This window comes from Molothrus ater, chromosome 5 (genome assembly GCF_012460135.2).
Source record: "Molothrus ater isolate BHLD 08-10-18 breed brown headed cowbird chromosome 5, BPBGC_Mater_1.1, whole genome shotgun sequence".
In the NCBI taxonomy this organism is placed as follows: domain Eukaryota; kingdom Metazoa; phylum Chordata; class Aves; order Passeriformes; family Icteridae; genus Molothrus; species Molothrus ater.
The window spans coordinates 24,848,946-24,860,963 of record NC_050482.2 but is presented as its reverse complement, the minus strand read 5'-3'; the positions used below and the strand labels follow the sequence as shown (position 1 = coordinate 24,860,963).

The 12,018-nt window shown below is 40.6% G+C and overlaps 1 protein-coding gene across 1 annotated transcript; it reads left to right on the top strand.

The window, feature by feature from the left end:
• Positions 1–485: 485 nt before the first annotated feature.
• On the top strand, positions 486–10,090 carry CAV2 (caveolin 2). Its single transcript, XM_036401459.2, has 3 exons — positions 486–691; positions 830–1,017; positions 7,932–10,090. The coding sequence occupies exons 1-3, from the start codon at positions 539–541 to the stop codon at positions 8,080–8,082; spliced, it is 492 nt and encodes a 163-aa protein (XP_036257352.1). The 5' UTR covers positions 486–538; the 3' UTR covers positions 8,083–10,090.
• Positions 10,091–12,018: the final 1,928 nt, after the last annotated feature.

The following is a 12,018-nucleotide window of genomic DNA, read 5'->3' as shown; positions in this document are numbered from 1 at the left end:
GCAAAAGTTAGGCAGTTTAAGCAGCACAAGTCAAGCAAATCCCGCTGGAGTGTGACGGGCCAGCGGGGCCGGGCACGGGAACCTCGGTGGGCAGTGGAGACCCACCCCTCCTTCCCCCTTCTGTCCCTTTTCCCCTACAGCTGCAGAGGGGCACGGACACGGCCCAGCACGGCCCAGAGCGCAATCCCCTCCGCTTTTTGTTTCTGCTGCCTGTGGTTGCGATGCCACAAGCGCTGACAAAGGCCAGCCGGGCGGGAGCCCGCGGTGACAGCCGGGCACCGCACACGGACGGGGACACCCAGCGCGGCCGGGCCGGCTCAGCGCCCACCGAGCGGCTGCCGAGCCGAGGCAGGGGCTGCCGGCGGGGGCACACCCCGAGCCCGGCCCGCGGGTCCCCAGGGCCCGGTAGGGCTCCCGCCGCCGGCGCGGCCCGTGGGGCGTGTCCCGGGCAGCCCCGCTCCGCCCCGGCCCGGCCCGGCGGGGCAGCGGCGGCGGACGGGGCAGGGCCGGGCCGGAGCCGCGCAGCGGCGGCAGCGCCATGGGGCTGGAGACGGAGAAAGTGGACACCCGCATCTTCATGGACGACGACGACAACTTCTCGCGGAGCGGCGGCCCCGCGCTGTCGGACGCGGAGAAGTGCGCGGAGGACGAGCTGGACCGCGACCCCCACGGGCTGAACTCCCACCTGCAGGTGCGGGCCGGGCCGGGCCGGGCCGGGGGCGGGCGGGGCCGGGGCCGGGGCCGGTGCTCGGGTGCCCGGCGAGGGGGATCCCCCGCGGGGTCCCCGCGTCCCTGCTCCCCGTGACGGTAGAGCCTCCTCTTGTTCCAGCTGGGGTTCGAGGATGTGATCGCGGAGCCCGAGCTCACCCACTCCTTCGACAAGGTGTGGATCTGCAGCCACGCTCTGTTTGAGCTCAGCAAGTACGTGATCTACAAGGTCCTGACTCTGGTCCTCGCCATTCCGATGGCCCTGGTTGTGGGGATCGTCTTCGCCACGCTCAGCTGCCTCCACATCTGGTAAGGGCGAGCTATGTCCGGGCTCTGCCGACAGCTCCGCAGAACTCCTCTCCTCTAGCTTTCATTATTGCCCAACCACCGAGCGCCGACTTTACACAGCTAGCCAGATATGCTAATATTAACTGCTTTATTTCTAAAGGGACAGAAAAGGAAACAGTGCTTTCTCTGTGATTCAGTTCCCTGCCTTGGTTTTACTAGCGGTCTGCTTGGACAGCACCTACAGCAGTGCATTCCAACCTTGGCTGGCTTCTGGAGTGATAATAGTGACTGAGTTTGTTTTTTGAAGTGAAGTGCAGAATTTGTTCAAACGTGTATTTTAAATGAATTATCTAGGCAGAAGTATTACTAACACCTGAAGTTATTACTAACTTTTTAGTACCGTTACCTCTTTCATTTTTTTCCTCACAGACTGAAGAAAGCTTTTGAGGCTGAAGCTGGCTCTGTGTTACTGACATAGAATGTAGCACCAGTGCCTTGCATCTGGTGCATAACCATCTCTAGATGCAGTGCTCCAAAGCCCTTCACCTAAGCAAAAAACCCTGCTTAGCTCAGGAAAGCTGCTTCTGACCATGGCACAAGTTCACAGGCAAATACACTGGCCATCCAAGTCACAGGCAAACCTGTGTACTTTAAGCATAATATGATCACAAAATATCAGGAAGAGTACTTTGAGACCAGAAAGGAAGATGATGGTGGAGAAGGGGGAAAGGTGGGGACTATAATGAGGTTGAGGAAAGAACTGACAAATCCAAAAGGCTGTAGAGGAAGGCATGAATGCAGATTATTGACATAGTTCTGCAAACCAAGATTTTCCGTATGCGTGAGTTTTGGGCAAAGTCTAATTTGATTTGGGTAACACTGGAATCCTTTTCCTTTTATCAAGGAAAACAGAATACAGAAACTGGAAGTGAACTCAAAACCCTAGGAATACACTGATTATCTGAACTTATGGTGGCAATCTCATGGGTGCAGATTTCAGTTTTTGAAAGTACAATGGCAGCTTGTGTTGTGACATTGTCAAGTCCCTTTGAAAACTGATTAATTTGAATTGTGGAACATAGTGTTTGCATAATATCCAAAGGAGTTGCAGTGCATTTCAGGGAGGCCCACTTGCTGTATCTCTTGTTCCCAAATTGTTACAAACAAACAGTTCATAGGCATAGTGTTGCCCAGATTTTTAGATTTGTCAGGTGTCACTCCACCATAGTGTGCAGTGTGACTGCAAAAGGGTATAGTGAGTATATATAGATTTCCAGTAGTGAAATATCTGTGGAAAAATTCAGTGCCAAATTTATTAAAACTGTAGTATTTTTCTTGTCCTTCACAAGGATCTTGTATCTGGATTTCACAGACTGGATACAGGGTTTCACTGATCCAGGACTCAGAGGTCAGTTACTATTTGTGCACGTAGTCCCTAGTGACTGTCTCAGGAACTGTGGGTTCTCAGTACATGTGAAATAGGACTGTCTGAATGTAGCACTTCACTTGAAAAGTTTCTCTCGATTTTCTATGAACACACTTGCTTCCCCAAGAAATCAGTTCCTTGCCCAGGTTCATTGTCACGATAGAAATGATCTTTCATTTTGATCTTCCTTGCACCTGGGATGGATGTGAAAGAATCACGTAACCCAGTAGTGCTATCTGCATCCCCTTGGACTCCATCCAGTGCTACCATCCATAGGCAATACTGCCTCTTATTCCCACAGACTTGAGCTGGATTTGTTCCAACACAAAGGTGGAACACACTGAGACTAAGTTGGCATCTCAAAGTTGGCACCTCTTCATGTTCCAGATACCATGCGAGTGAGGAGTTCAACGTTGCTGCATTTGAGAGGGTGGTGCAAAAGCAGTGCACATGTAAAGGCTGTAAATACAGGGTACAAGGTAGTTCCCTGGTAGGCCCACTCGGTCTGAAAAAAAAGTAACTCCTTGTTTTGTACATGAAAGAAAGGCAATTCCATTATAACTCTGTCTTCAGCTGTTTAAATGTCATGGGAAGACCCTGGGGCAAACCCACCCAGAAGTCTGCCACTAAGAGTCTCTGTGCTTCACATTTATCATCCAAACCAGTGAGGTGATGATGTTGATATGTTGTAAGGGAGTCTTTTCTGGGGCTAAATTCAAAAATGTTTCAACAACTTCTGGAGGTGCTCAAGCAGAAAGGTCTGTTGATGTCACACATGTTGTTGCAGTTTTATCAGCATGTTAAAAATCCACATAAGTCTAACTCAGCATTTCTCATGCCCAAGAGCACCTTGTGAATTGCACAATCACACCCCATCACACCTGATAGTAAATGTTGTCTTTCACCTGTAAAAAGAAAGCTAAGTAAGAAATATATAGTAATACACCTCATTTTCATTTTTAACCTGTAAAGATGGAGCATATTGTGTGCCCCATCCAGCTGCTTGAGCCAAAATCTGGTTTCATACTACCTGGTAAAAGATACTGATGGGCTGAACCTGGGCCAGCTAGCAGGCTGGTGATCCACATACAAGCCAGTTCAAGGAAGTCAACTTCACCTTTTTGCTGTACTGATGACTGTCATTCTCACCAGAGTACACAGGCCACACTGAGTTGTGATATCTTTCTGTGAAATTAGCAAGCTTTTAAATATGTCCTCAGATTGTAGCTCTTAAGGTTGTTGATTTTTGAACATGAACAGAACACTTCTGGTTTTACACGCAGCTCATGCAAAATCGTTGTATTTCTTGTAGATCAGTGACTGATTCTTGTTCCAAGCCACATGTTTGCAACCTCTTGGAAATTAACACTTGAATTGCATGTATGGTGTTTTGTAGTTTTATCAGAATAGCATTCTGGTACATTGCATATTTACACTAAGAATCCATAATTTGTGGATTATTATCTGGATAATTATGGATAAGTGATCCATAATATGAGTCTTGGATCTGAGATGGGCTCACTCAGCTCTATACATCATAGGCTAAAGCAGTAGGTATTCACAGCACTTCTCTGCTTGAGTTTCCATTCACAGTGCTAAGACAGAGCCATGGACTTACATGAAAAGCAGATATGGACATGCATTATTTCTTACCTTTTTTTATTCCACAACTTCATTTACAAAACTGCTGCTATCACACTCAACCCTAAAACTGTGTCCCTACTGATTGCTTGAAATCTAAATAAATTACACTACAGCTAGGAAGACCTACCTTGTAATCTGGTGGTGCTGTCTTGATGCCTCTTCTTTGATGTCCAGTACATATTGGTTTAGAAAAAAAAGTATGTGGATGTTGCCTTGCTTCTTTTGTAGTAGTTTTATCATTTCCAGTCTATGCAGGTCCTGGAATACATAATACTTGATTTTAATGCACTTCAAATACTGTGTATGAGATGTGAAAGACTTTGGTGGTTATCCATTGCCTCACTTGTCCCAATGGTTAATGGCATGCAACAAGCTGTAGAACTGCTAGGTAATTTTTAGCTTTTTCACAATGCTTGCTGGTATTGTAGAGCTATACAAGACTTTTCATTCACAATCATGATATAGTACATGGAGTTAGATAATTTAAGCACAGAAACATAGAGCATTTGAAAAATAGTATTAAGACATTTCTGAGATTCTATTTTGAAAAACATTACAGGAGAAGGCATGATTCTTCACTTTGAAGCCAGAATCTCAATTAATGGTGCATGACTGCTCCAACATTGTTGCCTATGTCTGTAAAAAGTTGACTCTCATTATCAGTGGGAATTACTCTGTGCTCTGCCATTTCCAAGAGGTGTTTGCTTCTTGACAGTGTTCGTTCAGGGCTTAGCAAGAAGAAAAAGTAACATGAGCAAACGTGAGAAACGTTGAGGGGTATAATTTTGTAGATGCCGTGCCTTGAACAGCATAAAGAGAAAATAGGATAGGAGGGAAAAAATGGGGCAACTGGCGCTTTTCAGTTCAACAGTTCCCAAAAGACACAATTCATCCCATTTGGTCAAAGGAGGGGTATTTTATAATACATATTCATAGCAAGATACAGTGAGAGGTCATATAGGTAGCTGTTTTCAGCTTAGATGACAAATTCAACAGACCTTTCGTTTTCTTCCCAATGTGGTACTACATGGTAACACTAGTAGTACCAATATGGCACCAGTGTTGATATCCTTGGGATATGCTACTTTAATTTTACTGTTAGACATTACTCAAGCTACTTTAATTTTACTGTTAGACATTACTCAAGCAGGTACCTACCATGTCTGTGTACAAAAGTGTAGACCGGGCTAAATCCACAGCAAAGGATGGGTTTGTTATATTTTTCAGGTCACAAAAATGAATACATGGCTTCTCATGGCATTTGATTATTAATTTTTAAGTGTGACTGGTCACTCCATGGAAAGCACATTGCAGCCTCTGATAATCTGGAAGTATCGCACTGTCAGATGATATCCTGTGCAGAACAGGATGCAGGCTGGTACACATGTAAATACACATGTAATTTAAAACTTAGAAAATACCTTTTATGACTCTCCTTGGTGTAAAGGATTTTCTTCTCTGAGGAAGGAGGTTTGAGTAATTGTTCTATGAGTAGATGGACTTCTATTTTAAAATTGAAAGTTATTTATATTAATTAGCTTTGGTTGCTATTATGTTTCATGTATCCTCCTATGGGTTCAGCCTACATTGGGTTTTGCATGCATTTACCAGAAATTAAAAAATTTAATAAGTGTGTAAAGATTATAAAACATTACCAAAACATTTTAATGTTTATTTTCCATAAGATTATCAAAATAGGTTGAGTTCCAGTACTGTGTGAATGACCTCTACAGCAATTTCAAGTACTATGACCACTGTTTTTCCAGCCTTCTACATCTTTCTGTGAATCTTCTGCATACTGTGATACTTGTTTCATTTGTACTTGTGATCCTGTCAACAAAGGGTCCAAAAGAAATGTCTTTTCTGCTTCTCTCCAGTTCAGTTAGGTTTTAAAAAAATGGGTCAAATTAATTATAGGTGGCATCAAAGGAACAATTACATTGTCCTTATAAACTATCTGAAATGGAAAAGTGGTGAAATCAGCACAAACAAAATAGCCATTTCGGGTGCGTTCCCTGTATTGCTTGAAAAATAGCAAATTTTTTTTCCCCTTTGCATTATTGATGTTTATCAGCTGTATTCTAACAGCTTAAGGCCTAGTTTTTTATTCTATAAATGATATATTCTATATGCAGTGATATTATAGGTGGTTATAAACACATAGTTTACAGGGTTCAGTTTAAAACTAGAGGCACAACTTTCCAGTAATGCTCACAGTCCTATATGGGCTGTTTCAGCAGAGACAAAAGAGAAGGTTTTAGAAAAACTATTCTTGTTTAAATCCATCTGGGCTAGCTTTGAGTAGAGCATTGATGTACTAGTATATGGCTTGCATTGTACGACAAAAGCTGTTAGATAAACACTGAAAGTAATTAATTGTGATTCTGTACATTTCTAACCTTCAAAATTTTTTAAACGTGGTAGGTATTTTCTACTTTGTTAATATGAGGAGTATGCATTGTAAATACACAGCAACTTTTTTTCAGACTTAGGATGAAATATTAAATTAGGTATTTTCTGTCATTCCAGTCAGAGTGAAAATTCTGCAGTGGAATTATGCAAATGCAAGACTGGGAATTAAATTTTGAATCCAACAGTAAAATAGGACAGAGTTTTTTATCATTGACAAAAGAATCTATAGCTTCTTTTACCTAATTTAGGAAGTAAACACATTCAGTATGGCAGAGAGATTTTTTTAAAACCTTGCACTAGTAGAACTTCAGTATTATTTATGTATACATTTAGTTTGTCTGCACCCAAATAAGAACAGCTTAGTGAAATGACCAGAGGTTTAGGCCAGTAAATGATTAAGGAAGGAGAATAATTTAAAATATTGTGGTCAGTTGTCATGTATGCACTGGCCCTCATGAGCTGCCCGTATGTGCACTTCTGGCTCTCCTCCACTGTTAAAGTGCTTGGCTCAAGCCACCAGTAATGACATTGCTTTGGAATTGGCACACATGGAGAGCAATCCCCAGATGCTTACCAAAGCTCAGGAGATGAAAGCACAATACTTTCTAGTATGGACCCTGAGTGAATAGAAAGATCTTATCCCCTGACAACCATATTCTAATGTTAATTTCTTACTCACAAATTAAGAACTTCACAGGATCAGCCCATTTTTCTGAGATGTGGCATGTACCTGTATTGTAACAATCTGATGTAACTGGATATTGCCTCCCCGTTTCTGGTCTGCTGTAGCATCTTGGAACAGGGATGGGTAGGAATGAGACACCAATGGTGTGATGTGCATGCGTGTCTGTGCACTTGCGTGTGCCTGTGAGACAGACAGGTAAAAGAAACACCAGAAGAGGCAGCAGAGTAACAACAGATTGTAAAGGCTGTTTCCAGCAAATCAAACTGGGGAACATAGTGTTTCTGTCAACCCCTAAAGACCCACATTCAGATATGACCACAGCACAAGTGAGTCCTTAGGGGATGACTGCTCTTCAGCCATGGTGGGTGGCAGCAGGGTTATGGCAGATCATGTACACCAGCCCTGCCAGGAGTAGGGAGACGCAGCAAAAGTTCAGCATTCTAAATGGCATGTAAACAAATTGCCAGTTAATAAACAGAGACACAACAAAAAGAAAGATGGTGTCTACACTCCCATGTTGCATACAAATGATTCTGGCCAGAGGACCACATGCATATGCAGGTGTGAGGCCTTGAGCAAACAAAATTGATGGATAATGACTGCAAGAGTCAACTTGCTTGAATATTTATGTTTATGTTTATATTATGAAGTTGTAAAAGGCGAGGAACCACTGCTCTTTCATAAGATGTCACGCCTGTGTTTCGTTGTCCTGATTTCCCTGTGCTGTAGCAGCACCAATCTTCAAATTGTTTGTTTTCTCTTTTGCAGGGTTGTGGTGCCTTTTGTGAAAACCTGTCTCATGGTCCTGCCTTCAGTGCAAACTGTATGGAAGAGCCTGACAGATGTTTTTGTTGTACCATTCTTTCAGAGCCTAGGCCGGTGCTTTGCCATGGTTAATATACGCCTGGACCAAGAGTAAACATCAGAGATGTGACACTGCTGTAGTTGTAGCGGGTGTTATACTTCTTTGCTAACCTAACGTACAAGCACTTACCATTCATTCCAAACTTAAATTACAATGACTGGTTTAAGTGGGAACATGCTGTTTTTATTAAAACTCATTTATTATCAGGGAGATCCATTTAAGAATTAGTAGGCAATTTTCATAGCTCACTATTTTAACAACAGAGTGATCGTGGAGTATATTGGCAACACTTTATTTTAATGGTAGATTGATTGGTAGATTATGGGAGAATTCTCATGGAGGACTAAAAGCCACCACAGTGATAATGATTGGTGTTATTGCTTTAAATAAATAGATGAATAGGCTGTGATACCTTAGACAAAACTGATCTCTAGGGTTTTACACTGACTTTAGTGCAGTTCCACCAGGGATCATTTTTGGCCTTGCTATGCAGAATGATAAACCCAGTCCTCTGTTATCAGCAGTTAAAGTGAACTGTGACTCATTGCATAAACATACAGGGAAAGGAACTGTTGTGTAATTCTCCTATATTGGGGGGGAGAGAAGAAGCTCCCTAGAAGTTTATCCCTTAAAATAAGGTGTTAGTTAATGATCTGTAACATTAGCTAATCTGTATATTTTATTTAATGAGAGATTAACTTTGCTGTATATTTTGTACCTTTGTAAATGACAGTTGATCAGGTTTCTATGAAGCATAGTTTCTCTAGTATTTGAATTCTAACCAACTTATTAAGCAGCAAGAGTGAGACACTGCAAAAATTATTTTAGATAACTAAAATTTCCTTTTCTAAATTAAATAGATTTTGAGTGTTGCTGTGCAATTCTAATATATGAATTATATATGATTGTGTGTAAAAGCAAAGATTATAAGTGTTTTTATACACAATTATGCAAAAGACTTGGAAATATCTGTTTATGAGAAATGGTTTTTATTAAAAATTGGGTGTAATAAATGCTACCCTGCCTATTTCTGTATATTATTGGTGTGAACATTGTGATATTTAAAGCAATAGACATTATGCTAGCACTTTAACTAGGTAGCAAGCTCTTATAGAAGGCAAGTGAGTGTACTTGGTATCCTTGTCTAATTCTCCTAACCTATTGACTTGACTCTCTCTGCTGCTTTTTTACTATTTCAGAACCTAACCCCTGAAAAAGACCTTTCTTTCTTCTGCACCTAATATGACTTTTTAAACCAGAATAACAGAAAATGTGCAGAGGTACATTAAAATTACATTTGCCTTCTGGTGGGCTTATGCTGCTGTTTTATTTAAATACAGATGGTAAATTGCAATTGTAATATGTTTGTATGATTTAGAATGTTATTTTCTAAAATGTATCAAATTTCTTATCAAACAAGAGGTATCTAATAAAACAATAAAATGTCAGCTGTTTCCCATTTTCAACTTCATTTCTTTTCAGATTTTCAGCTTCTAAACAAACTCTTAAAATGCCAAATTGCATAGAATACTATGCAGTTCTTCCAAATATCTGAGAGGTAAAGAAATGGATAAGTATTGATACAGATCCCCTATTATCAACTGCATTTAGTGTATTTATAGTAGAAAATGACATATCTCTGTGTGCAGTTAAGCCCATACAGAATGATTGCTATCTCTGAAGTATGTCTCTCTGCAGAATTTCGGCAACATTCAAAATAATGCTTAATTCTTTTTACAGGCGCACGCTTTCTTTACAGATGAGCTGCAGAATTTTCCTTTTCTTGTCTGTTGGCCCGTTAAAGATACCTGGATATTCTTTGTGCATTAGGAACATCTTTGTATAGCAAAAGTATTTTTAGCATTTGCGCCATTTAGAGAGGGATTCATATAGCTTTAAAAAACTGGATCTTAATGATTAGTGCCCATGGAAACTGCTCTTGTTCTTTTTTGTTCTGCAAGATGTTAGCTTGTTTTTCAGATGTGTTCTTCAAAATACCTTTCTTGTGTTAAAAATGGAAATAACTCTTTTGAAAATAAAAATTGGCCAGGCTAGGCTTGAACTCTTTTGAGAGTTATTTTCTTTTACAGCGTCCAAGGACTTTTACAAAGATATTTTCCACTGAAAAATATCCCCTTGATGAATTCATTTAAAAGAGAAAAAGAAAATAAATCAATCAGTACTAGTTCTTGTGTCTAAAAGGAGTCTTATAAAAGCCTAAGCTTTAAAGGAACCCAAGTCTGCAATTCAAGTTTTGAGAATGAGACGATTCCCCAGAGAAAGATGTATAATTTTATGGTATGCATTCCTGGATATATTCACTCTTAAATAGCTTACTAAAGTCAACCAGCTCTAGCTACCACAATTAAGTAGAGTGGTTTGGTTTGTTCTTATTTTGATTTAGACTTTTCATTGATTAGTTCTTTTGTCCATTTCTCTAGCTGCTACAAGACTCAAGCAAACTTGTAATTAAAGCTCTTAGTTTCTTAGATATTTATAGCAATATCTTTCTCTGTAACAGGTGTACCTTTACTATAAGAAAATAAAAAGTGCACTCTCAGACTTGGTAAAATATTAGAAGCTTGGCATATACTCTTACTTTGTCCATAAAAGGAGTGGAAGGAAGTAGAAATATTTACAGACTCTTCAATACTCAGGTGTGAATCTGCCCCAGGCAACTCTGGCTGGCAAGTATTCTCAGGGTTTTATGGTTCTGACATACATCCTGAAGGTCTGGCACAGCATATACTGTGAATACCTCGCAGCACTGTTGGACAGTGGACTGAATCGGAGCTGGCTCTGACTGTGTTCTTCGATGTAGGAGCAGGTCTGTCTCCAATTCGTTTGAAATGTGGACAAACCGTTCCAGCTAATCCCTTAAAAGCAACTTACAAATGAGAATTTAGGCAAAGGAGTCCAGAAATTGAGTCTCATTGTCTGCAACAAATGTAAGAAAATTTACGCCCGATTCAGATTACTTTGATGCATCTTCATGTCCATGGAATGGGGAAAATGTTACTGCTCATAACAAGAGTAGATTTTCCATCATCATGGTAGAGCCATTACAAGTAACAAGTGTGACGTGTTACGATTCCAGCCTGTCTCTTGTTACTGCAGACCTTAGGTCTACAACCATGAGCTGGAAACTCAGTTCTGACTTGCAAAATATTTCAGCATCTTGTTTTTCCTGAAGATCACAGCTAACATACAGAGCTCACCCTGGATTTGTGTTTATGGACTTCTTAATTTTAATTCACAGAGAAGTTTAACCTACCTACTTACAAGAGCTGTTTCCTAAAATGCTCCTAATCTGATTCTGAAACTTTTATATTGTATCTTATCTTTCACCACTGTAGTAGTTCACCATATAAATTGAAACAAATTCTTAACAGAATCTTTGATGTATTAGTAAATGAAAAGTCTGTTCCCACCTATCCAAAAAGTTCACTTAAGCACTCATTAAAAAGTTCAGAACATCCCTGCAGCTCTGGGACCTCAGACCACACACTTGTATAAAGTGGAAGCCAAAGAATGGTAAGTCCTTTATTTTTACAGGGTGTGATCATTCCCCCACCTGCAGAGATAAAACTATTGCTGTTATTACCTCTTTATAAAAAAAAACATGGAAAAGTACATCTGTTTGGTTTTTTAAAGAAATAAAAATGCAAATGGAACAAGGTCAAACACCAGACACTTCACCAGTGTTGTCTAATGTCTATGCTCGTGAAATTTAGAGTTGAAGGCCTCCAGAGATACTCGATCAGCAGTTAGGCATTAAAATTGAAGGTTTTTTCTTCATGCAGGGATTTACAAATTAGGCTAATTAATAAAGGCTAACTGTAGCTTGGTGACACTAATCTTCGTAAGCTTATTGTGAAAAAGGAAAACATCTTCTGAGAGGCAATTCAGAGGAGCTAATCATTTGAATCATCCTCTAGAGAAAAGAGTCTGTACTGATGAGTGTAAAATATTGGGCTGGGCTGGCTTGGC

Excerpts from the sequence above, each read along its gene's own strand:
- CAV2 (XM_036401459.2), top strand. The coding sequence starts at position 539 with ATGGGGCTGGAGACGGAGAAAGTGGACACCCGCATCTTCATGGACGAC. Across the intron at positions 692-829 it reads GGCTGAACTCCCACCTGCAG|CTGGGGTTCGAGGATGTGAT; the intron begins GTGCGGGCCGGG and ends CTCTTGTTCCAG. Across the intron at positions 1,018-7,931 it reads CTCAGCTGCCTCCACATCTG|GGTTGTGGTGCCTTTTGTGA; the intron begins GTAAGGGCGAGC and ends TCTCTTTTGCAG.